This window comes from Motacilla alba, chromosome 3, assembly GCF_015832195.1.
Source record: "Motacilla alba alba isolate MOTALB_02 chromosome 3, Motacilla_alba_V1.0_pri, whole genome shotgun sequence".
Classification (NCBI taxonomy): Eukaryota; Metazoa; Chordata; class Aves; order Passeriformes; family Motacillidae; genus Motacilla; species Motacilla alba.
In genome coordinates, this window is record NC_052018.1 from 24,240,283 (window position 1) to 24,267,451 (window position 27,169).

Below are 27,169 nucleotides of genomic sequence, written 5' to 3' on the forward strand. Positions count from 1 at the left end.
TGCTTTCTTTTCTCTGTGGTTCATTGCAGAAGGTGACTGATACCATTTCCCTCTGCTTAATTATGTCACAGTTACTGCATGACTTGACTCTTCAAATTAAAAATGCACCGTGCAATGTGGTCCAGGGGGGCCGTGGCAGAAAATAACTAGTCTTACTTTCCACTGTTTGGCCATTTTTATGATTGTCTCATGGTTCTCCAAATCAAAAGGCATAACACACCATCTGGGATGCTGCAGGGGGAATTCTCACAAAAGGTTTTTGAGATTTGTAGTAGTTTAATTTATTAGCTTGGTATTTTGAATCCACCTCCCAGTATGTCTCATTCTAAACCTGCCACAGGTTTGTCCTGTTCAGTTGTTTGCACTCCAAAAGGTTTTGTTTTTCTGACTGCCCAAAACTACTTAGGAAAAGAAAATAGGAACTCTTCATATTCCTTTCAGGCAGAGAAAAACAGCCCTGCTTTTCAAAATGCAGTATGCTGCATGAATAGGAAAGTGTGATGGTGACATCTGAGCTTGGGAAATAAGAGATCATTGTTCTGTGTTTTTTGTTGTTCTAGTTGTCTGGTTTGGTGCACTAATTGCCTTCAGTGCTGGCCATTCTGTTTCCTCAAGAGCTTAAAAATGCAGATATAAATTCATTTAATGTTCTCTGCAAGGGAATAGCTTTTTCTATTTTAACCTCTCATCACAGAAGGAGGAAAGGGTTTTGAATAAACTGAGTACTTCCATTTCTGCCATAATGAAAAGGTAACATGTCTTCCTTTCTCCTACTTTATAACCCTTTGGCCAACATATGATCTTTGAAACCACGTGCCATAGTGGGATATGTCTTGGTGGACTTGGGTCCCCTTCCAAGCTGCGGTGGCCAGTTGTGCTTGGGGCAGCTGTGAGGTGCTCAATCTAGAGGAGGGATCAGTCTCAGCTGATCTTTGGAGGTAGCTCTGGGTACTTGTGCCATACAGCATCATGTGCCATGTAGGTAGCCCTGCTTTGTAGGCACTTGGCAAGGGTCCATAGGGAAACTCTGAAATGTGTGCCTCTTAAATTCTCAGGTGCTCTAAAATGCCCCAGAGATGCTAGTATATATGTTAAAAATGTGCTACAGTAATAAATTCTTTAGGCAGTTTCTTGGTTAACGAGTGAATCTAGAACTACAAAAACCCTTCAAAGAAATAAAACTAAAAAGTCTTGAGCAGATGTAAATTTGATGCTCCCTGTGTATGTGGGAGAAGTCTGGGGAGGGTAAGGACAGCCTCAGTGGTGCGGAAGGAAAAGGATTTTGGAAGGCTAGCAGCCATATATTCTTAAACTTTTCCTGGAGTATTTGCATGTTGATGCTATTTCTCATGCCTTGCAAGGCCCATGTGTTCATGCAGATTTTCCTAGGAAGCATCCCTACTGTGCTTTTCTAGTCTGGCTGAGGCTGTTATTTGTGCTAAGGTTGAAAGGATGAATCAAGGACTGGAATATAAGAGGGCAGAGAAGCTGTGCTAAGAAAACAGCATAGTGATGGTGAGCACTTTGAAGGTTATTTGGCAGTCCAGTTTATCTCTGCTTCTTGGTATCAAGTTGTTCAAAAAGCTCATGTACTCATTCTAAGGCTAAAGAAAACAAGACTCAGTAGGATTTCAACAGTACATGCCTGAGCTTTTGACTTGCTGGCCAAGCATGTCTAAAACTCAGGAGTGTTCCCTGAGGAATCTTCTGAGATAGACACTCACCTGCTGTGTGTCTGAAGCTACTGCTGGCTCTCTCAGACTCCCCAGGGTTGATTAAATCTTTTCCTGGATTCTCATACCACGGGTGAATTCTGTGAAGACACTGGGTCACTGAAGTCACAAGTCTGGGACACTGGGTCACATTCTTGCTTGATGACCCTAAAGTTTGGGTAGGGCTCAGGTGCTTTGCATTGAGCTCCAGTGCAGGTCTGTGCCGTGCATGGGGAGATTCTGCTCTAAGCACAGTCAGAAGTGCCTATGTGCTATTTTTTTCCCCACAGCACTCTGACATTTCTCTCGGGTAGGTCCTGAAAGACCCTGGGATTTATAAAGTGCAGTCTCCAAAGATAGAAAGATGTGCTCGGATGTCTGCAGTTCTTTCCTGGTGCCTCGACTGGCGCTTCATTTAGCTTCCCTTTCTTCCAAAGGCATGCCCTGTGTTTCAGATCCCTGTGAGCTGTAGCAGGTTGCTTCCCGTGCTGCTCATCCCCCAGAGATTTCATTCAGCCACTCCATCCCCCCTTTACTTCTTGCACAACCCCCGGAGGCCAAATTCTTAAAGCTTAGGGCCCTGCTGTCCCGGGTTCATTAAAATGTTAATGGCTTTTCTTGTTCTGTAGCTTCTTCTAGACAGGAGGGGCAATGCATAAAGTTTCTGTAGTTAATTTAATGCATGCTGATATTCGGGATTATGTATACTATGCATGTATGCTGTGTTCTTGCAGAGGTGGTGCAATCCTTTTTAGTATCCCTCTTCTCCAAGAAGAGGGGTATTGTTTGCCTTTGACAAATACTAAATCCTCCAAGCTCCACTGATGTGTTTTTGTCATGATATTGCATGTTCCTTAAAATGCCCTGAAGGTGTTAATTTAACTGCTGTATTCTTATTTAAAAGAAGTTTATATCCTGTGCGCTTTCTCTCAACAGGTGTGCTGTGAAAGCCAGATTTTTTGTTCTTAATGTCATGCACCTTTCACAACCATTGACAGATTGTCAGCAGCTTGTTTCATTCAGCTCTTTTAGCATAAAAAGAAAACCACTGTGAGCTAGGATAGTAGGAATTAGGCACTGGAGTGGCTTTCCTATCCTTCCCAGCTTCAGGAGCGCCATTTGAGCCATCCTGCTGTCCACCCCTTTCTCTGATGCAGGCTGACCCCGTCGCTTTTATAGGAGAGGAGCTTCTTGCACTGCTGTGTCTACCTGTGAGTTGCTGTCTATTTGTCACCAAAGCCAGGCAGGCTTTTCTGCTGCTCGTCTTGCTTCCACTGAATGTGTACCAAGGACTCATGCAAGCCCTTAGCATTGGTAGTTGCTGTGTGCTGGCAGTTTTGTACTGGCTGTCTGTAGTGACTTTCCAGCTGGCAGCAGGTAAGGGGACTCAGATGGTTTGGTCTTCTGTGGAAGTGGTCTGTAACCTTGCAGTTTGGTGTTATGTCCAAGCCCCGAGACTCAAAACCGTGGAAAAGATGCAAGTGTGAGTGCAGTGGGAAATTAAATTGTTCTCTTTCTTATTGGTAGATAGATTATTCCTGTTCTGTTTGCTGATTCAGCTCTCGCTGGAGCTGAGATCCATTATTTTGTGAACTGAGGGGTAATGGGTTTTGCTGTGGCATCTACTGAGGAAATCTGTGTGTGGGCACATCTTGTTAAGCTATATTTGTCTCTGCCTGATGCTTGGTAGCAAACTCTCAACATGGTTCTTTACTATGATAACCAATAAGGATAACACTGTTTGTTTAATGTATAGAGTTCATATTTCATACCCACCACAGAGATGAATTCTGGCTACATGATATATTAGTTGCTACCCATTTTTGTAGTTTCTGATTAAACTGAGCTCATGACTGTATTGATAGCGTGGTCTGGACATAAATCTTGCCACATCAGGATATTCTCATTTCAAAATCCTCTCTCCACACCGTTGCCATATGCTGTCATTTTATATGAAAATAATCACAGATTTAACCAAAGATAAATATGCTACTTTAGAATTACCATAACAGTAGAGATGGTTCCTCCAAGCATGTCAATAATCACTACACTGTTTGAGGAAAGACTACAATTGCTGCTATGCAAGGTCTGAGCAGGGTCCAAGACTTTGGAAGTCAGTCTCTAGAATACCAGTATCCCAAGTGCTCCATGAGCCTTATTCTTAAGTTTTCCTTGCTTCCAAAGTGGATCACAGTTGCAAATTTAGAAACTTGTATTTTGTTCTGTCTTCAGCTCTCAGGGTGCTTGGAGAACTCTACAACTGTCCTACTTTCAGCCGCAGGAAATTTGATATTTCTGCTTTTTATTTTAAGTGTTTGTTCTTTTTAGTCACTTTACAACCCAATTGAAAGTCTCTTTAGAGATCTTGGTCATCTTCAGGACGCTACATGCATTGTGTGATAGGTACATTTTATTCAACAGGTAGTTAGAGGGCCAGGTGAGTAGGCAGAAGCTTTCCTGCAGAGCGTCCATCAGTCCATCTTGCTGAAGGGTGGTATAGAATCTTTGCTTTGCTGTCTGAGACTCAGCTCACTTGTTTGTATCAGTGCCTGCACATCAGTGCTTTATCTTTTCAATTCAGCCACCTGCTTTCCAAGGTATGCCTCTCATCTGTACTGCAGGATCCTTCCCTTCTGCCCACAGTTGAGTAAGTGTTCCTCTTTTCCTCTCTCCCACTGAAAACAAGACAACCAGTATTTTTTCAAACTAGATATTCTGATGGACGAAAGGCTTGAACACTTGTTTTGGTTCAGCCTGGGCCAGTGATCCAGCTATTTTACAGTGAAGAGATGAGATAAGCAGGGAGAAGCACCTTTGGGTCTTCTGATCTTGTCCCGCAGCCTCACGTGGACTCCGCTCTCTTGCCTGGCACCTGCTGCTGTTGCTTTGTGCTCTTGCCTGGAGTCTGGCTGTCCATCTCTGCTGCATTTCCCCAGCATCTGAGCAAGGCTTCCTCCGTGAAATCCTCTTCTTCTCTGCCTGCTACCACCTGCCTTAACATGAATGGGCTAATACAGGTCTGTTGGCAAATAGCAAAACCTAGGATGCTAAGAAATAGATGGGAATTGATGCTTTCTTGCTCAGTGGACAAGGAAAAAAACCCAAACCAGCAACCTGTGCTGGAAGGCAGTATAGTTGACAAATGCATCTATTTTGTTAACATATGCAACTGCTGGATGTTGCTTGTTTGCCTTCTGAACTGATTTGTGTCCAAGTGAGTGCTTACAGACAAACAAGATTAGCTCTCCTACTCCTGCATGGACATGTCTTATCTGGTACAAGAAAGCATCCTGTGAATGCAGTTGCTGCAACCCTGGTGTGTACACCTGAAAGCAATGGAACACCCCACCAGAGACTGTTGTGTTTTCTATGGTGGTAGAGTAACTTAAGCTTCAGTCTGCATATGGTAACCGAATAGTAACTGCATATAGTCTGAATAGTAACTGGGTTTTGGTTTTGTGGGGATTTTGGGGACTTTTTTTGAGCTAATGAAAGCAAAGACTTGGAGATAAGAGAATTTTTTGCTCTTTTAGATGGTTGCTTGCTAACAGTTGTGTTGCATGTTTGAGTTTTGATGTTGGGGTTTTTTGACACGTCTAATTTCTTGTGACATACCTTTTCTTTGTATTATCTCTCATTTCTCTCTTGAGGTTAGTTTAAAATTTGTGCTTAAAAACATCATCACTTTAATGTCTTTCACATGAGGTTTAGGGATCGATGTACAAAGGCGCATATTAGGGAAGAAAAGAAACACCTACTGCAAATTAGTTTTGGACTCTGGAGCTCCTCCATCGTGTAGAAATTCTTTCTTACTTTGAAGAAGTGATGTAAAAGTGAATCTGATTTGTGAATCCGTGTCAGGAAAATTAGTTTGATGTCAGTAGGTTGGAGAAAGAGGGGAGCTTTATATGCAGCAGGAGAAGTAAGGGGAGGAGAGAAATTACTGGACCATGTCCTTGCGCAGGGCTTCTCATCAAGGAGAGGGAAGAAGCAGCAAGTGCTGATTGTGATTGAGAAAGAGAAGATAAATGAAATCTCATGACAGAGTAATTTGATTAGAGAAGTCTAGAAGATGTTATTTTTAAATGGATTACAGAAAAGTGGATTTTTCCATCATGGCATGTTCTGCCAGATTTAACTGTTCTTTCTGATGAGACTTTGCTAATGTACTTATGTGTGCATCTAGCAATAGTGCTTTCATACAAAGTCAAAGGAAGGCTATGGAGAGGAGCAGGCCAAGTTGGAGGCAGAAGGCTTACACCTGCCTCAAGTGTCAGCTAGAGTGTTAAACATCAGACAGTACATAGAGGAGTGACATAAAATAAAGATTTTATTTTCTGGATAATCTAGATTAGAGTTCATAAAATGGTAATCTGCAGACAGAAATTGTTAGTTCTTGTATTCACAGCTTTGCTTGGGTTTTGGTTTCTATTTTACTGAGAATGTAAGATGACATGACAATGAAGTTAATGAAGAATTAATCTGGAATTTTACTGTTAAAACACTTAAAACACTTTCTCTCGTCCACAGCTTCATAGGTAGAATACTAGTTTTCACATTTTTTACCCTTACTTCTCAGACTAAAAGTATTTAATGCCTATTGTCCTTGAGTCCAAGGTGGAAATTCTTATAAAAATATCTCCATTAACTTTTCTGTTTAACTCTTCACTGGCATGTATAAATAAAAAGGTAGAATACATAAATTTGTTGCCAAACTTGGGCTCTTCCACTTAATTCACCTATTGTTTCCTTGTGATCTGGTCTTCCAGCTCTTCCCTCTCTCCCCCCCCCTTTCTTTTTTCCTCCTGTTTCAAATTTACAGCTCCTGATCTCTGTTCCTGCTGCTTGCTGCAGCTGAGAAGGATAGTCTGTTGACTTACAACATGCTGTCTGTTCAAAAACCAAGCTTGTTCTTATGTCCCTGCACAGTTTTCTTTCAAGTTGACATGTCTAATGTAAATGTATGTGTGAAATGCTGTTTTCTAAGGGTTTTGTCACTGGTGCTCCTGTTGTTTTGAAAAGGGATGTTTCCAGAAGCAGTGAGGAGGACAAATGAGACATGTCTCTTCAGTTTCTTGTTAATTATTCAGTAAGGGATTTACTGGAGAAAATGCAACCTGAACCTGTTGGTGAATTTTCCTTAAAGACAGGTCTTGAAAGAGCTTTATCACTTGTATGTTGTATATCGTCAGCCTCAGGGCCTGCAGAGGAAAATGTTACAACCAGTTCAAGAACCACTTAATCTCAATAGACTTTGCAAGAACCACATGACTCCTGTCACATTGTGTCCCAAAACTTGTAGCACTTCATTGAAAGAGGTTGATTACTTCTGACTTCAGGTCTAGTAGTAGAGCCTCCTGGTTGTAAAAAAAGGGAAACCTGTCTGAACAATGTGCATGTCATGATCTCAGTATGGAAATGGAGGGAGAGGATGAGTAACCTTTCTCCATCCCTTTCCCCTGCAGGATCAGACGCTTGGGAGCTGCATTTGGCTGCTTTTGGGAGGGTGGAGAGATGTGGTGGGGACATCTGTGTCACAGCAGCCTGCTCAGCTGGGCTTTCCAGCTGGAGAGCCCTTCAGAAAGACAAATGCTTGCAGCACAAATTCCCACTTGGAAGGTATTTGACAAAGTGGGCGCTTTCCTTCCATGTTTAGTAGAGGGAGGAGAGGTGGAGAGCTGGGCTGGAAAACTGAGCTTTTCCAAGAGCAGGCTTCTGAGGGATCCCTCTGAAAAGGTGGGTGGCTGGCACAGGGGAACCCCCCTGAGAGTGACAAGAGAACCTTTAGACTCCTAAAGCACTTCAGTATTGGTGTGCTTAATGCTTTGATGGAACTTTGGGGTGTGTGGGTGTATGTGTAAATACTGTAGTTGATAGTGTATATTATATATGTGAAAAGAGGGGGATGAGAAATAATCTGTGTATTGAATTGGATGGATGAGACCTGGTTTGCTGCTGGCTATCTCTCCTGAGGGATAATGCTGCATGGATTCACAGTCTTTGAGTCTAGAATGGGCTTCCTTGGGTATAAATTTGGTGTAAACTAATCAGCTGCTGAATGACATTTATGAATTACTACTAGTTGCTAAGCAGTTAAAGGTGTTTTGTCTTATGTGAAAGTGCTGTATATACCTCTTGGTGGACTTTCCACTATGACCAGGTAAAGGAGGTCTGTTCAGCTGATTTTGGCTGGGGTGTATGCAGTGTGCCAGCTCCAGTGCTCCTAACAAACGATGCTCTGTGTTGCTTTCATAGCTGGAAAATATGACTGCATCCAGTAGTTGCTCCCTGAAGGACTCTTGAGCATGGTAAACTCTCCCTAAGGAATGTGGGGCATCTCTCATATCTGAGAATTCAGCAAAGTTCTTGCAAAAATACTTTTTTGACTTCTACTCTTTTACTTGAGAGTCAGTGTTTGAGTTGCTCTGGTCTGGCAGCCCGGTCACAGGCTAGGACTTTGCTGGCCATTGCTGTTGTGATATTGATTAGGTGTTGGAATTTATGTTCAATATTGTAGGGATGTAGAAAGGGTTCTGGCTGCACTGTAGCCTTTGTGTAGATGGAATATTATCAGTTCTTGAAATTTAATATAGAATGCTGGAAAAATGTGCCTTAAAAATTTTTGTCAGTTTAAAAATAACCCTCCCAGCCATTAGAGGAAGAAAAGTGGGGGAATGTGGATTGAGTGATGTAACTGTTGTAAAAATCTTCCAAAAAGAAGAGGCAGGGAGGGGGAGGAGGAAAGGATTATCATCAATCAGAAGGATTTTTAAAAGTAATTTCCTTATCTAGGCAGTACAGAATTCCCTAGTGTCAAACTTGCTTCTAAAGTTACTTGTACAGGGCTTGCTGAATTGTTAGCAAATTCTTATGCAAACTGTAACAATAAACATATAAACATCTGAAGAGGTGTTTTGAATGGAGGAGGGGACACATGCCCTCTTGTATACATGACTGCTGAGCTTGATTTTGATCCACTGCTGCTGCCACGACTTCATTTCTGCTGTCAGTGTATCTGTACTGTCACACGTCACAGGGCTTATGTTTGGTTTATGGCTTTATTATTAGCAGTGCTGCACAATCTGCATACCAGAACATCTGGGGCATCGTGTAAATGCAAAGCATTCATCAGAATGTAGCATTAGAAGAATCCTAGATATTTAAGTAGGATTTGAGCTGGTTATCCAGCAGTGGCAAGAAAAGTGTTCAACCTTCCTGTTGTTGATACTGGCAGGTATGTACATGTTAATGTCTGTAACAAAATCGAGTACTCAACACTAATGGTGAAAGGTTCTTAATTCATCAAGTGACACAAGGACTTCTTTATGTATTTTAATATCCTCTGATACATTCCAGTTGATTATGTCAGTGCTTTTGTTATGTACCGTTATCTTCTCTACTACAATTATCACTCAGTTTTTTTGTCATATAGTAAAATGTGCCTCTTCTTTTCTCTTCTGAATTCATTTATTCAATGCAATGTTACACTAATCTTCACACGTAGTGATAAAGTATCTTAACATGTGTTTTGCTTGAGAAATCTTTTTAAGATGCTTGGCAATGAAAATGAGTTACATTTTAACCTTTTTGAATTCAGTAAATGTAAAATGATCCTCACTTCAGAGAGCTGCCCTGAATTTTTGTCCATCCTTTTGTCCAGATAGGCAGAGGAGAGAAACCAATAGTGAAAAAGAATCAAACGAGGGGGATGCACTTTACAGAATCAGAGAATGGGTGATATTGGAAAGGATCACAGTGGGTCATTGATCCAACCTCCCTGCTTAAGTGGGATTGTCCTAGACCACATGATTGCACAGGATTGTGTCCAGCTGATTCTTGAATATCTCCAGGGAGAAGACTCCACAACCTCTCTGGGCAACCTGTTTCAGTGCTTGGCTACCTGCACGGTAAAGATGTTTTTCCTTATAGTCAGGTGGAACTTCCTGTGCATCAGTGTCCTTCTGTTACCTTTTGTCCTATTGCTTGGTGCACGAGAAGAGCCTGGAAACATCCTCTTGACACCCTCCCTTCAGATACTGATAGACATTGATGAGTTGTTGTCTCTCAGTTGTCTCTTCTTGAGGTGAGCAGGCCCAGGTCCCTCAGCCTCTCTTTGTAAGAGAGGGGCTCCTGTCCCTTAATCATCTTTGTTGCCCTCTGTTGGAGCTGTTTCAGGGGCTCCCTGTCTCACACTGGGAAGCCCAGGATGTGACACAGCTCTCCAGGTGTGGACTCACAGCTCACTGAGTTCTCTGTCCACCTCACTGTCCATTCAGTCTGCACCTACTGAGTTTGCCTACAAGGTTATTGTGGAAGACAGTGTCAAAAGCCTTGCTCAAGTCCAAAGACACAATATCCATTTTTCTCTCCTCATCCATCCAGATGTTTCATCGTGGAAGGCAGTACATTTCATCAGGTGTGAATCCATGCTGACTGTTCCTGATCACCTTCTTCTCATCCATTTGGAGGGATTGAGGTGAAGCTGGCAAGCCAGCAGTTCCTTGGATAATCCTTCTTGCTTTTTTTATAGACTGGGCTGACATTTGCTTTTTTCAATCCTCTGATGCTTCTCTTCATCCCTATGACCTTTCAGAGATGATCATGAGTGGCCTGGCCGTGGTGTCCACCAGCTCCCTCAGCACGTGTGAGCGTTTACCAACAGGGCCCTTGGACTTGTAGAAGTCAGGTCTGCCTAGGTGTTCTCTAACCCAATGCCTCTTGACCATGGAAAAGTCTTCCTTCCAACATTGTTTTGCCCACGTCTCCTGGGTCAGAGATTATGTGAGAAAAACCCAAAAAAATTAAATTTCTCTTGTTTTTGCCGTGTCTGTTTGCATTTCTTATTGAAGAGTTTTGCTCATGTAGTGACTTCATAGTCTGGGAAAGCACATTTTCTTTTCCAGAACAGATTCAGTAATTTGCAAATGCATCCAAACTATAAGCAGTGCCTATACTGTGTTATTGCAAATGGTATCTTACATATATTGGAGTAATTTTTTCCCTGGCTTGGATGATTGTTGGCTTTTCAGATAGTATGTTTCAGATAGACTGTTACAACAGAAAAAGCATGTCAAAATAGTTTTGCTGAGAAGGCATATCTTCCGGGTTTTGTAGTACATCATACAGAAGTACAAGAGAAACTATTTGCAATATGGCAGTGAAACTGTATTTTGGTGGAGGAAATCAGTAGCATGATTAGTTTTGGAAACTTCTGCATTGGGGATTTATCTTCTGCTTTATATGTTGCATTTTTATGTGTATGTATTTTTTCCCCAAACAAATTAGGATAGTTATTTTTACATCAGCTTTACTTTTTGTCATTTGCTTGTTGGTTTGTTTTTAATCAGTGAGTATGATTGTCATGCTAAAGCATGTATCTCTTGTGAAAGGGTTGTGTGTGTACATAAATGCATTTTAAAGTTTGTGGATGCTGGCTTGGTTGCAAAGAAATAAGTAATTCTCAGTCCTCAGGAGCTTTGAAATAGAGATGTCCCTTTCAGAACATTTCCAGCTAGTTCCCAGGGAAAAACAGCATGAGGACCAGATAGTGGATGACAGTTTTTTACTTGCCGTTGGTTACTCAAGCTCAGTGTCCATATTTGTTGTTGCTGTAATGCAAGATGAAAGTTCCAGTATCTATTTGACTAGATTTAGATGAGATTTTAGGAAGAAATTAACTGCTGTGAGGGTGATGAGGGACTGGAACATGTTGCCCAGAGAAGCTGTGGATACCCCATTATTGGAAGTCTTCAAGGCCAGGTTGGATGGGGCTTTGAGCAACTGGGTCTAGTGGAAGGTGTCCACTAGGGGAGTGGGACTAGGTGCTGCTTTTGGTGCTTTCCAGCTCAAACCATTCTGTGATTTTGTTCTGAGTTTGGAAATATTCAAAACAGATGCTTTTGGTGAGATTACCTTGCAAGAGATGGACCTGGTGAGCAGGTACTTTCCTCTTTTCTACGCTTCTTTCTCCATCACACCTCTTTTGGGGGGAAAATCTGAACAAAATACATAGGTAGTCAATTCTGAGTTAGTCTACTAGGTAGGAAAAGAAGTAATTTCCATAATTTTTTTCAATGTATTCAGATCATACATGGCTGGTGAGGTCAGTGGAAATAGCCAAAAACTTTGAAACAGAAGTCCAACCTTTACTTAAAATTTTACTTTTTTAAAAATTACTTTCAAAATCAATTATAAAGATTAATTTTGACATTCAAGGAAACAAAAATATTTGTTAAATTTTTGCTGGATCTCAGTGACAGTAAACAGAAGACTCTTGGCCTATTTGTGGATATTCAGTTTGCTGTAAGAGTTCAATAAAATTGAAGACAATTTTATTTCTAAGATGTACTTGACTTGAGCAGATATATGTGCTGTATTGAAGTTCCATGAAAGAAGTCCACCTGTTTTCATGTACAAATATCTCTGTTTACTTCCTGGCAATCTGAAATGGTGTAGTTATGGTTGCACCTATTTGCGATCTGTCAGTGTAAATATAATTTTCTAATTACTTGGCTGTGGTGTAAAGGAGGATGTTTCTGCTCCGTGAGTGTAAGTTACACGTGGAGAGACTTGCACATTGTCTTCTTCCTTTCACTGTTTTCCCATGTTCTTTCTTCCACTACAGAATGTGGGCATGTATTGATCAATTCACCAGAGGTTCAGATTGTAATTGGCTCTTTAGGGTAGCCCTAGCATATTGGTTGTGTGATTCTTTTGATGGGCAGTGTCTAAAAAAGATCAGTCCAAGGACAGGTGAGTAGTAGGAAGATGAGCATGGAGCAGGAGGGGAAAATGGGGTGTGAAAAAGCGCAAGATGGGTCTGCTTTTATAGTTCTGTACTTGGACAGGGAGCAGTCTTGCATGTTGAAATGTCTTGAAAGATGCCGAGATAACACCTTGCAGTAGTGAGTTACTTACTAACATTAAGCAATAATTTCAATGAAGATGCAGTACAGTTGCTGACAGTTTTTTCCTTTTTTTTCTTCTGCAGATATTCCTGAAATACCAGAAAGCATCTCATTCTGCAGAGCACTACAGGTAGCAGATTTCAGTGGCAATCCACTGACTAGGTAACTTCACCTTCCTCTTAGTAGATGACATACCAGAATTGCAGTCTTGCTGTAGCAATTATGATTTTACATAAGCCCTGAAAAAATTGTGACCTAGAGTGTTTGCCTCTGGCAAGGACTGCAGCAGAAGTTCAGATTTAAAAAGTGATGTGCATCTTTCTTTGGGTGGGGGTGAAATTTGGTAAATCTGATTGTCTATAAAATGATTTTCATTCCTTTTCTTAAATGCATAGGAAAACCACGTTCATTCGTGGGAAGGATACAGCAGCGGTTAGAGCGAATGAATTGGCACAAACCCAGGTGCCTGACGATTTGGAATAGACTTTAGATCAGCTGCTGCAGATAATGGCTTTTACTAATGATTAAAGCTTGGACTAGCATTTCATCACCCTCCCGTCAATTGGGACGCAGTGACATGCAGTAACATGAAGCAGAAATGCGCTGTGTTTGTCAGTGGCTGCTGTGTCTGCTGCCAGCCTGTGTTCTGAGGAGCTGAGGTTTGGAGGTTATGCACACTTCTAGTATGGAAGAGGAGTTTTGTTTACATTTTTCTGTTCAATTTGCTAAAGAATTTGGAATTTATCTAGTAAAGCGAGGGTGGAACTGGCAAAGAAGAGGTGATTTGCTAGTTAAAGCCTTTGAATACTATTTGGAGAACTATTTCTTGAACCAACCGGTTGCCACAGAGCTCCTTTGTGATGCTGAGCAAGTCGCATAAGCCGGAGTGTTCACAGCGGGTGCTCACTGACCTGCTTTGCTTTGTACTGAGATGGCCAGATACTTGCAGGGCTGGCTGGCTGGCTGGGCTGCTGCAGTGCTAACAAACAGGAGTCTGTAAGAGCTTAAGCCGCTCCAGTGGTTTTGCAAGACTGCTTCTCCCACGTGTACAGCGCAGATTCTTCAGAAGTGTGCTTTGAATATTGCCCATAGTGCCTCCTAAGTTCTCTGAAAGTCACATCGCTGAGCATTAAAGGGACACTTGTGATCTTAATCCCCGTGGCTCTGTAGCCTATTTATATAGTGAGGATAATAATACCACAAAAATCCGGCAAAGCAAACTGAGGCTGAACTGATGTTTAGATACACAAGTGGTGAGGGTCACTGAGCAGCTTTTTTCCAGGCATCGGTTGCAGTGTATAAAGCTCAGATCTGTGTCCTGTGATATTGAAATCAAAAGTGTCAGTAATAGTGTTCTAGTTACTCTTCTTCATTCATTCTGTGTACTCAGTAAGGCCTGAGGCCCAAGTAGTGTGTTTCCTTAAACAATACCTGTAAATGCACAGCTACAGCTTCGTGACATTCATAAAAGAGTTTTTCAGTGATGTTGAAATAGATCACATAATTGTGTGTTGATAATTTAAGGGAATTCTAAAAATTCTTGATAAAGTGGCTCCAGAGTGTATGCATGTCCTGGAAAACATCACTCCAAGCCGTCCAAGTTAGAAAGCACAGATTCCAGGAACTGTTTACATATGGTTGCCAGGTATTTCTGTGATGAGATCCAGAATTTCAGCTTTACCTATGTAATAGCATGTAAGTTTTTGCACTGATTTGCCCAGGCAAAGTGGGAAAGTCAAATAGTTATTTTTGTGTAATATTCTGGAACATTTTTTTAGCCATTGATTCTTGTCCTTATTTCCTCTAAGCTTAAAAGCCAGTTGGAGATCTTTGCAATCGATGTCCTACCACTAATACAGTAATACAGTATGCTGCCTCATTGTCAAACTTAAATCACTGATGAAACCGAGCCTTAAAGATGGCTGGCATACCATTTTTTCCAGCTGTTTTCAGATTATTTCAGGTTTATATCAGTAAAAAGCAGATGCATTTATTTACATTTATACACATGTATAGATTTATTTTAGATATGGAAGTCCACTGCCTGCTGTGGAGAGAATAGAATCGTTCTAGTTGGAAGGGACCTACGGTAGTTATTGAGTCCAAGTACCTGTTAACATCAGGGCTGAGCAAAAGACAATCAATCCATTTAACTCCACTCTTAAATCTGTTAAAGGTCTAAATGGTAATGAGTGGTCCCAGTGGAGCTTCTGAAGCTCCGTTTTGAAGATATTGAGCATCTTCTGTTAATAAGGTCCACAATATGAAGCAGTGCAGTACAGAATTGATCACACGAAAACTCCCTTTCACCCCGCACTGTAATTTGCCTTTTTCCTTCTCCTCATCCCCCCATACAACAAGTGCAGAGTTGTATTTGCCTGTTGGTGTCTCCATTTGACAAGTTGCCTGCAGATCATACCATGTGCCTTGAGCTGGGTGATGGGGAGAGCAGGAACCAAACCAAATGCTACAGCTTGATCTCAGGTTGCATGCCCTGCGGGCTGAGGGGAAGCTGAGTGGCTGGGCCAGGGACTTCTGCTTCTTTACCTAATTGGCCCCCTTAGTTCATCCTGTCTCTTGTGCAACTGCAAACTGAGCTTCTTGGCATTGCCGGTGAGCAGCAAGTGGCACAGGAGCCCCTCAGTGTGAGGGAATGGAGAGCCATGCCTTGCAGAAGACCAGCTGGGTGATGGACCTAAAGGCTTTGGGAACTCTGGAAGTGTTCTGCATGTGACTGCGTTTTATAGTGTGGGAGTGAGGGTTAATATGGTGTTGTGCTGTGAACCCGTAAATGTGAAATGCTGTACCAGCAGAACATTGTCTTCATCGTGAACAGCATGTTTCTTCAAAAAAGCAGCAATTGAAGAGCAGCCTAGCAGCTAATACAAAATGGCCATGCTATAAGTGTGTATGTAAATAGAGCCAGAATAAGAATAAAATTTAATCATTTTACCGTTTGTTTATGCAGGAAAATAATAGTAAAAAAGTTGGTGTGGTTTTTTTTAAAGGTGTTTGATTTTATTTTTCAATTTTGTGAAAATGCTTAAAATGTTCTCAAACCATATAGCATTTTGAAGTTGCAGATTGGGTGCAAGGAAGAGAGTGGTATATCACCTGTTCTTTGACACAGAATAAACTTTGAAGTCCCTAAATCGCGGGTGGTTTTTTATGATCTTTAGAATTTTCTGAGAGTCATGCTAGAATCTGGGCTTTCCTCCCTCTGTATGTATTTGCTAAATAAAGTCTTACTCGCATGAAAGAGAGCACTTCTGGAAGTCCTTGATTTAAATTAATATCTCCACAGGTTGCCTGAAAGCTTTCCTGAATTGCAGAATCTGACATGTCTTTCAGTAAATGACATCTCTCTGCAAGCACTACCTGAAAACATTGGGAAGTAAGTTCTTTGCACTTTATTACTTCTTAAATTAATTTTTTTCTTTATTGTTGCACTTCTTGTATAAATGACTCACATAATTGTATTTAATACACCTATAAAATTATTTACAGGTCTACCCTTGCTTTTTCTATTCTTTCAAGTTGGAGGGATCTGTTTAAGAAAACCCTAAAAATGGCATTTTCACTTGACATTAGCAGGTTATTGCGGAACCTATAGTGTGTACGTGTACAGTTCAACTCTTATTTAGGATTTAAAATAACTTGGAATTTTAGGTGCAAAATTAATTTGGTGTTTTGTCATGCTGATCTGACCTTTTGCTTTCCTAAGTAGACCATTGATCCATTATTGTGAACATGTCAGATGGCTTGCAGCTTAGCTCAAAACCAGGCAATTGCTGGCACAAGAACAGATGGGTAAAAGCTAGCTGTGATCAAGATGGAAATTTAGAAGCTTCCTAACTAGCTATGGGAGCAGTCTGGTTTTGAAAAAAAACTTCAGTGGGAGCTGTGGTGATGAAACTTATGGAACAGCTTTTAAGATGAAATGTTATACATTTTTAAGATGTTTGTTCACTCTGGAAGGAAGATCAGCGTTGCAAGGAGAGACTTTCAAAGTGGATACATGTGGAAAGTGAAATGAACAATGTTTATGTGCCTCCTTTTGACTGAAATAAACATCCACACTGGCAGATGGGAAATCTCTTTCCCCTTAGTGGAGGAAAGGTGTCTCTTTCAATTTGAGGGAGAAGTAGTAGTTCCATGTTTCCTCACTTAAACAAATGAGAATGACTGACTGTGCTGATTCAGCTCAAAGGCTCATCTAGCCCAGCTTCCTTCTGCCATGTCCCTAAGCAGATGCCTAGTGAGGGTTTAGAAGAAGAACAATGTGTGTGTGGGATGACTCTTTTTTCCATCCCCTGACTGTTTCTGGTTCAGAGAATTTCCTGAGCTTTGGATTTTGGTTTGTCTAATTGATAGCCCATAATGAATCTCTTTTGTGTTCTTGTCCAGTTTCTCCTTGGGCATATGTAAACATCTTTAGTATTCTCTCCTGGCAAATAGCTGCACACAACTATTACCCATTTTACTGGTTTGTTGTTAGTTCAGTGAAATCCAGATGTTTCTAAAGAGAGGAGTCCTGCAGAAAGGATCTTAATCATTAGAGCTCCTGCAATGTAGTCAAGTTCAGACTGGCATTACTTTAGCCACTTCCCATGGGTATGAAAGCTCTCAGCTGGCTCCACACCAGCTGCAACAGAAGTGGAAAATATCTTTGGAAACCTCCCGCAAGCACTAACAGGTACAGATAGTGTGTGCCCAGTGACTAGGGCAGAGTCTTACCTAAAAATTGCATGGGCCATGTTGGGATATTCGTACTGTGGTATATTGTGGTATTCTTCCTTCACTGTAAAAGTTCACATAACTTTTCATGCAGCTTTTCAGCACTGGCAGCTAAGAAAAGGCCTGTTCAGGCTTTGCATTTACTGAAAATCAAGGCAAAAAATTTGGGATCCTGCCTGATTCTGAAAATAAATAGAAGAAACATGACAAGCACGATTTCCAAAAGCTTGGTGTGGACTGCTGCTTTGCAGACAGTAGCTGCAGGAAGGTTGTTGGCTTCCCTGAGAGCCCCCTGGCTGTGGTGGCTCTGGTTTCTTGCTTGTTCTGCCTCTCATTTGGTAGTGTGACTGGTGATAGTCTCTGTTTTGGAGCAGATGACTGGAAACAAGTATGGTTAAAATGGGGATATCAGAATTTGTAGCGATGTTGATATGTGGATCTGTGCAAGAAAGAAAGGTAAAAATTTGCCTCATACTGATCCTAAGCAGTTTCAGTGTGAGCTGTCACAGAACAGAGCAATGCAATCCCATCCTCTTTTAAAATCAGTATTGGTTTTTGATATTGAAACTAAAAATCTGGCATTCTCACTTGCACCAGGAAGAGCCACAAGCTTGTCTTGATAGTCTTGGTAAGTTCTCATGGACAGATAGACTTTATTCAAGTCTGACAGGTGCTTTGATCTGGGAAGTGTTCCCACATTAACTGTTTAGAATTTGGATATTGTATTTTTACAAAAACACTTTAATCTCATTAGTAGAAACTTTTATTATCAGGTCTGTATTTAAAGAAGTAGAGACAGATGTGTGGGGCTGTTGTTTTTGCCTTATCAGGTATTCGAAATAGGTGGGAATATGTTGGGAAGTTGACAGGAAGCTTGGACTGAAAATGCATAGTTTCAAGCTCAGAAGAATGATAATGTTGCATGAGAGAAACTCAGGGGGTGTCCACCCAAAATGTAACTGTTCCTGCAGTCTATTGAGGAATGTCCAACAGAGAGATCCTATCTGATTCCAACTCAAAATTTTTGGGAGGTCTTGTAGTGAACTGGAACTGCAACCTGAAGTCCTTATGGATCACTTCTGAGAGTGAATTTTACTGAATTGTTAGCATTAGATCTATAAGTAAGAAATTTTTTTGTGTCTGGCTACTAACAAGTGCAACTGTCCTATTGTAGTTGCCAAAATTTTCATCATTTACTGGAAGTGAATTTGATGGTGCTGCCAATCACCTTGTATTTGGTAAAAGCACTGGAATGCTCTGTGGCTTTTCCAAAGGAAAAACTCACAAACTTGCTGTTCCTTCCTTTGTTCTTTTTCGTCTGCTGGGACCCCATTCCCTCAATGCTGGGAATTGAAAGGTAGTGCTAATTTTGTTTTTCTGGCTGAGTAGACTAAGTAAGTCTGTAAAAGGTGTTTGGATATGTTTGCAATTGCTTTATTGGAGTTTCAATATGCTTTGGACAATAATGCATGTTGTTATTTGATGGTATAGGCTGGACGATGTGCTCTATATGAGATCTGCCAAATAGTGAGCAAACAAATATATACTGGTATTTATTCTGCTAGAGCTGGGCTTGTTCGGGGAAAGATTTGAAGTCCTTGTGCTTGCTGTAGATCTCCTGAACAGTAGAGTATGTGGAAACTTGGGGAAATGCATCCTAATTACTTACAGTCTTATGGTGCTGTCTAGGAAACTGCCTAGAACAGCCAGTGAAATCTCTAACTCATCTTCATTTAGTACAGAGATCAGTATTTATTTAGTGTCTTTTTCCTTTTTTTTTTTACTTTTTAGCTACCTACTTACAATCTTGTGGTGATGGAAATTTGCCCTTAAATGGGGAAAGCAGCAAAAGCAATGGCAAATCTTTTACAAACAGCAGTACTGTTAGTAAGTTCTTACTAATGGCAGATAATAGACTTGAATTGCCTTGCGGTGAGCCCTTACTGGAAGTGTGTCTTCCTTGTGAATTCAGATCTCCAGTCTGTTTTTCCCATGGTCTGATGTTTGAGTGCCAGAGTTCAGCTTCACTGTCTCAGGCCAGTGTCTGAACTTGTTCAGACAACTTCTGGCTGATATGTAGAGTTCCATCAGTACTTTTACTGTGCTGTTAAGCATTCTTCTGCACAGATCTTTTATATTTTTATTTTCCTTTGTAATGCCAAAAGGAATATTTTTAAGTACTTATAACTGGATGTTTGAAGAACATAGGCAAGGCTTTCTTTGAACCTTTTGTCTTTCCTCTTGCTTATGCATAGCCATGCTCCGAGTATGTCAACTTTTCTTACTCTGTGGGACCACTTCAGTCTGCTTTTCTGGTGCTCTTAAGTGTGCTGTTTTTTCTTGCTGGATTAAACCTACTTCTTTAAGCTCATGTATTGTTTCAGGGCTTTCTAGAAAGATGTGTGATGAACACAGGACTGGATAACAGACTAGATGTCCTAATATTACCAGTGCTGCTTTTTGTGTTTCTCTGTGATTTGTTCTCTTAACTCGTGGTTTGGTTCCTATTTGGAGTAAAGCAGTGAATGCTAATGCATGGGAGATACTTAAGCTGATAATTAGGTGGGTGCAGTTTGGAGCAGGATTTGTCCTGTTGGCCAGTTGAACCATTTGGAGAAACAAGTTGCACCATTTAAGCTGTGAGTAGGAGTGTCTTTTACAGCCTTTCTCAGACTAATGAGAGCAAGTCTAATTTCCTTGCCTATACTGCAGGACCGTCTATGTCTAGAGCTGCCCAACAAGCAGGCATAACCTGTTCCTCCCAGCGTGGGTAATTTCCCCACGGAAATTTTAGGAATTTCCCCTTGCTTCTAGGATTATTTTTCTTCAATACTTCCTTACTCACATAGCAGCCAAAACACAGGGCATGACTTTTTCCTGAAATTTAAAAATCTGAGTATTTGTACGTAAGGATATTTGAATAAATTGGGATGTCTATGAGGCTTCTGTCTTATAATAACAGTATGAATATTCCAGCACCTTTCTTGTCCATATGTGTTCATTCTGTAGTGTTGGCTTCAGGCCACTGTAATATTGGCTTTTTACCAGTAAAGACTTGTGATTTTAGAGATCTGCATAGTGGTCTTCCGGCTTAATGTCTAGAAAGAGAAGAGAGATTGTGTCAGCTTTGTGTGTTTATTATTTATTTGTGGTTCTTAGGCTTGAATAAGATCCAGGTGCCTTCTTTACAGACACATAAAAGGCTTTCCAATGTTTAATCTAACATTGGACTCTCAGAACAGTGCTTCATGAGGAATTTGCCTTATCTGAAAAAACAGTCCTTTCAGCATGAAATGCATATCTGAAAAAGACAGTTATCTGTCACATTCTCTAAGGGTGGCACAATCAACTAAATTCTTAAATTGCTGAAGCAAAGGGCAGAGCTCCACTAGTGTATTTTAAAGTATGATTGAAGACCTGCTGCCCATTGGCACATCAGATACCTAACTTATATCCAGTTTTTAGCTTTCACCATTTTTTCAGCAGTCTTGTCTGTGCCTGGGAAAGATAAAGATTACCAGGTTACCTTTTTTTTTTTTTTTTTTGATGTTAAGCTTTAAAGTAAAAGATTATTCATGACTGGCAGGTAGGATATTTTGAAAGTTCCCTACATGACAGATGAAAAAAGCTTTCCTCTGCTGTACACCATCTTTATTCCTCCCCTAAAAATACACAGATGGTCTCCTACTTGGACATGATTTCAAAATCCTGAGGGGTCAACAAAAGATCACAGAAATAGAATGATTTGTAGTATCCCCATCATTCACAGTTTCCCCCTCCCCCTCCGCTCCCTTTTTTTAAAGACAATTGCACAATCTGTGATGCAAGAAAGTAGCATAGCTTTATTTTAGCTTCAGAAACTTTTGATGTGGGGAGGGGTGAATTTCTTGAGATGTGAAGGATATTCTGATGCTGATGACTGATGAGTCTGGTTTGCCCCCAAGCTGCAAGCAGGCTGAATGGATCTGTGGAACGTTACTACTGAAAGGGAATTACCAGGTAAGCAGAGATATTTTCCTCTTAACATTTGCAGCTAGCAGGTAGAATGCTGAAAAAGGCATTTCATTATGAAGGTGAACATAATGAAAAGAATAGAACAAATGTTGCTGTGCTTTAGGAGCATTGTTTTGCAGAAAGATTTGTTACAGGCATACTTTTCAGCAGTCATGGAACCACAAGAACCAGAGATTTCATGTTAGTCACTGAGGGTGATGGTTTTGCATACATGTTTAATTCTAGAGGTTTCAAAGTTTTCAGCAGCTTCTGAAACAGAATCTCTAATGTTGATCATGGAAGAAGTAACTGGAGAATAAAAGATCTTCAAAGGCAAGGGTGACCTGCTCAATACAGATGGTCCAGAAGCAGATCAGAGTGGAATACTAATCCTTAGAATGGATTCTTAGGCCAGTCCGTGCCTGTGTTTTTCTTAGTGTATGCCTGGATGTTTCAAGTGTAGATTCTGCATCTGGTAGCATCACACAGAATGGAAAATGTTCTTAAAATTGTGTGGAACAAGACAATTAAATTCTCTTTTCAGGTTTATCATAATAAAGTCTAATTAACATAGAGTCTTACATGATAGGACGGAAGTGATGGGGAAGCTTATTTCACAAATACGTAGAAGGAGGACTATATATGTAGGTGGTCTGGCTAGGCCGATATAAATAGTATTAAAAACTCCTACTGTGGCTTAACCGAATTTAGCATGGCAAGAAATATTTACAGAGTTTGAGTAGGTAGAGCATTCAGTGTTAATCACAGCTGGTTGGTAAATGACAAAACTGAATGTTAAGAACTCGGAAGTTTATTTCAGGAACACTAGCAATGTAATAGTGAATGCAGTGCCATCTGGCCTTCAAATAAGAGATGTTGCATCCTTTATGTTATACCAGAAAAAGATATTTAACATATATTTAGCAGTATTTTTTAAAAGTGAAATAATTCCATTTTTATTGAAGTCATTGATGATTGCTGTTGCATGAAGGGACGATATATCAAAAACAAAAATTTTGTTGTAATAGTGGGCTGGCTTAGCCTTCTCAGTCCATTTCAGTAGTCTTGATAAAGAAGTAAGACCAATTTAGACTATCTCTGTAACACATTTAGGGAATTCCTTGGCATAAAATGTAGAACTTTATTTTTAAAATTAGAATGTGACTTGTACTACTGGCCATCTATTGAGGCTTTCCCTCCCTTAGTGGCTGATAACAATGCTTTTTTTATCCTGTTTTTACTTATGGAAGATCTGTAGCAAATTAATGGTATTGACAATTCAATTCAAGTAACTGACTATGCAAATGCACTTTTTTCTGACTTTCAGTCAGAGAGTGCTTTCTGTTAAAATCCAGGATGACATCCAGGATGATAATTGTCAACTTCACTTCTTTGGTCCCTATTTAAAATTAGTCTTTGGAAGGAGTAGTTCCCCGCCCTAATTTGTGTTCAATTCCCCCTGCTCCATAGAAATTACAAATGTTAAGAACATAATCCTTAATTTCAGATACTGTTACAAGAATTACTGCTAGACTGCAGTTCCACTTATCAAACTCTAGAAGTAGGCTGCTACAGAAAGCCTCACGCCTTTCCCCTGAATGTTACACATTTAAACTTGAGAGGAAAGAACAATGTTCCATTTAGATAGAAGTTACATGAAGTTACTTTGCCTCCAATAAGGAGGAGGAGGAGGAAGGCTTTCAAAGATATTTCTGGAAGAATGGTCTTTAACAATACTGGTGAGACAAAATAACAATTTCATCAAAACCAAATCTAGTTACTTTGCTTTCTAGTTGCCTTTCCAGCTTCTCTTGTATTCCGAGGTAGAACCACAGACAGGACTTCATGTCTGTGAAGATCATTTTGGTTTGAAATAAGAAAGTGCCCTCAATTAGGAAATTAATACTTCTGTAATTTCTAACTCATTAAGAATTTCTGGCATTCAGTACCTAAGAATTTGCATAAATCACTCTCCCCTATTGCATGGTGGGGACAGAAGGTCTCTTTTTCAGTTCTGTCAGATTAGATTTACAAAAGTTCATCAGTGCTCTTTTTTATCATTCTCATTGTAAAACAAGCTTCTATGAGCAAAAAAGAACCAAGGCAGGACTATTCTACTATTTATACGTTACCATATAATGGATATGAATGCTTAGGTGGCCGATACTGCTTCTGTTGCATTGGAAATGTCATTACACCAAAAACCCATGTGGGGCTGGTTGTTCAGACACAGGGAAGAGAGGTTGCTGGCAGGTATAGTAACTGGGTGAGGTAAGGCAGACTCAGGGAAGAACTGAAGTGGTAATTAACTCTGAAAATGGGTACATGCTACAGGAGCTCTTGAAACAATCCAGCTTTAAGCACCTAATTTGATTGAGTGGTGTGGTTTGGCTTGGTTGGAAGGGACCTTCAGAGATCATTTAATCCAGCCCTTCTGATGTGGGCAGAAATGCGTTGTGTTAGATAGGGTTGCTCAAAGCCCTGTTTTATCTGACTTTGCCTTCTAGGGAGGAGGCATCTGCAGCTTCTCAGGGTGTCCTGTTACAGTGTCTCACTGCCCTCATTGTAAAAAATTTCTTCTTCAGACTAAAAAATGTGAACTCTCTGAGCCTGTCCTCACAGGATAGGTGCTCCAGTCCTCTCATCATTTTTGTGGCCCTCCTCTGGATCTGCTCCAGCAAGCCTGTGCCTTTCCTGTGCTGGGGCCCCTGGAGCTGGATGCAGTGCTCCAAATGGGGTCTCAGCAGTGCAGAATAGAATCACTTCCCTCGACCTGCTGGCCACACTGTTTTTATGCAGACCAGGATGATGTGGCCTTGGGAGTTTGGACATTTGATTTTTTTAGGGTCTGTGTGCAGTTGAAGAAATAGTCAAGAGAGGAAAAGAGAAAGAGGGTTTTTTGGGAGTGGCTTGTAACAGGAGCCTATCCCAAAGGTGAATGCTGTACCTTCAAATCTTAGAGTCTGAGTAAGTGGTATTTTGAGAGCTAGCTAGTTATTGATTAACTCTGTCATTTTCTTGGGGAATAAAAGCTGCTAAATATCAGGCTCTCAGTGCATTGTGGATCTGCAGCTGGAAGCCTTGTGGGATGGGAATAGCTTACTAGGATCCTTTCACATGGGTCTGTAGTCATCTAACTGGTGTGTCCTGGGGCAGGGTCATACATGCTACTGGTAGTTTTATTTGGCCAGTGGCATTGGGCTGGAATACATTTAAATATAGCTAGTTTAATGCATTGTTCTGCTGTTGTCAGAGTACCACAGTTACCTTATGTCTTGGAAGACCCTTGAATAGACAGAGAAACCATATTTGTTTTCTGCACAAAAAAACCCCAACAGTCAATTGCCTAGTTTAGAGTCCTTTCCTTCCCAGTGTACTGTCATGATGGATGTTTCAGTCTGTGTGCTGTGTACCCAGGCAGGGCATGTAAGTACCAGTAATCTTCAGATGCTGGCCCAGTGAACTGAAGTCCTTTGGAACTGGTGCACTGGTCAAAATGTGGACTAAATCTCTCATTTCTGTGTGCTGCATCCTTGGGCTGTGTTCTGTAGTGTCTTTATTGCTGCTGCTTAAAGAGTGTAACACCAGACCATATTCAGAATCTATACTGTGTTCTCACCTTACCTATCCTTGTTGTGCAGGGCCTTATCTTATTCTGTATAAATATGGGGGCTATGCCCATGCTGTCTTCCCCTTCTTTTTGCAGTTTTACAAACGTGAGAAAAAATTGCATTTGGGATTTTGTATTCCCCCAACCAGCTGAAACTTGCTGGAAGGGGTGTGTATTGGGCCATGGATTTCTGCAAGTGCTTTAGATCTTCATCTCTTCCAACTTTGCTTCCTTATTTCCCAAAGCCTGTACTCTTGTCATGCTTTTGATATGAGGTGAAAAAGTGTAGCATTTATTAATCAAGAGAAGGGCATTATTCAGTTTTTATTGACTTCAACTTTTATATAACTTCTTTTTTGCCATCTATCTTTGTTTTCTCCTAGCTTTTCCCACATTTCTCTTTCCACTTTTGTAATTTTAGCATTTTTTTTTTGTTCCCACAAGGAAATAGCGTATGTCTTATGCTTCCCAGTGCCTCTCTCAGAAACCTTTGCTGGTCTCTGCCAAGGGCTTGGAGCTCCTAGTCTTTTTGCAGGGACTGTGATAGATATGGGGTGTATGTATTTTGTTGTCTATTGTTACTCTTAAGGCTGACTTTCTGTCCCCATGGATAGAGGGAACTGTCTCTCAAGGTTAAAGTTCTAGGATAAACTCATAGCAGTTTTGTATTTTATAACTTCAAAAAATGAAGCACATTTAATGTCTGCTGTACACTGAAAATGTAATTTCATCCAGAGTAACTACAGAACAGCTGTCTTTTTTTTTTTTCTTTTTTCTTTTTTTTTTTTTTTTACTTCAGTGATGTTTTTAAACCTATTGCAGTAAATCTCTGTTGTTTAGAGAGTCATCTGTCAGTGAAAAGGTTGTTTTGTGGAACATGGTGGTGCTGATAAACTCATTGTAATCAATCCAAACTGACTTGCTTGGGAAGAAAAAGAACAGGCTTTATTTCTGGTTTTAGTGGATGATTCTAGTCTACTTTTTGTTTTAGTGTAGGGTGCTGCAGTTGATGAAGGAATATTTGTGGTATTCCCTATCTGTAGATTGTGTTGAATTGCACGTTTCTCTTTCAAAACCTGACAGGAATGGTCAACAATTACATCTGGTTAATACTGAAACGGACATTTTTAGCCATGTTGTACCTTTAAATTCAACTTGATTCCAGCCTTACACCAGAAGTCATCTGGACTGCTGAGATGGAAAACTTGTAATTATTTCAGTTACCTTCACCCTCTGCTTGGTTTGTTGGTTTCCCTGTGCTTAGTAATGTCTCACACGTGCTCAGTGTTTGAAGTCTGTGTGGTGGCTTTTTAGTGAGAATTATTACAATATTAATGCTTTTTTCAACCCTGGTGAAATAGTATCTTCTGATAGTGGTTTTTTTTTGTAATTTTTTTTGTTTGTTTTGTTTTGTTTTGTTTTTCTCTTTGCTGTTGTTGTTTTGGATTTTTTTTCTCCTTTAGAATATAAATTATGTTTGCTTGTGCATTTTCTGTTGGATTTTTTTTTGGGAAGTAAGGACTGTTCATTGGAAAGCAGCCTGCAATGCTCTGTGGTTTGCATTTCTAAATGCAGTTGTTGAACAGCTACTGATGGATCTTTCTTTAGTCTGAGTAAATTAGATTGCTATTGCCTTTGTGTTTTATGGTAACTTCCCATGACTGCTTTTTCTCTACAAGATGGAGATTAGAATTAGGGCAAGATTCTGAAATCAATAAAGTATGGCTTGCTTTAGTTCTTTTTCAGGGACTTTAGAAATACTGGACTGGCAGTGCACCTGTAAAATTAAAGGCTTAGGGAAAAAAAAATTATTTCATTTAGTATATTGTGAAAAATATCTATTTGTAGCTGAGAAGAGGAAGGATTGCACTTTCCAGAGAGAGTGTTACTAAATCAGAAAAGATATTTGAAAAATAATAAGAATTTTTAAGAATTCATGTAGAATTTTTCCTGCAAAAAGACTTAAAATTGTGTTTCTTAATAGAATGTAATATCAGAAAAATGTTAGTACATGCACAATTTGTTAAGACCCTGTTGGTAGATGTAAGGACGAGCTATACCTCTGCTTTTTAATGTATTGGAGATTAGTGCTTCAGTACGTCAGCGTGTCTTTTATACGGTACTGTTTTATACGGTAGCTGGCACATTTTAGGTTGCAGCACATAGGTTTGCTGGGAGCCATTTCTGTAACTAGTCACAATTTAAGAATA

General features: G+C 40.3%; 1 protein-coding gene across 3 annotated transcripts in view; it reads left to right on the forward strand.

Annotated features, from left to right (window-relative positions):
* LRRC1 (leucine rich repeat containing 1) overlaps positions 1–27,169 on the forward strand; it is an 86,301-nt gene that overhangs the window by 17,785 nt on the left and 41,347 nt on the right. For all 3 annotated transcript variants that reach the window (XM_038133953.1, XM_038133954.1, XM_038133955.1), the window contains exons 3-4: positions 12,703–12,781; positions 15,924–16,013. In XM_038133953.1, coding sequence (XP_037989881.1) covers positions 12,703–12,781; positions 15,924–16,013 — 169 coding nt within the window. The remainder of the gene's footprint in view (positions 1–12,702; positions 12,782–15,923; positions 16,014–27,169) is intronic.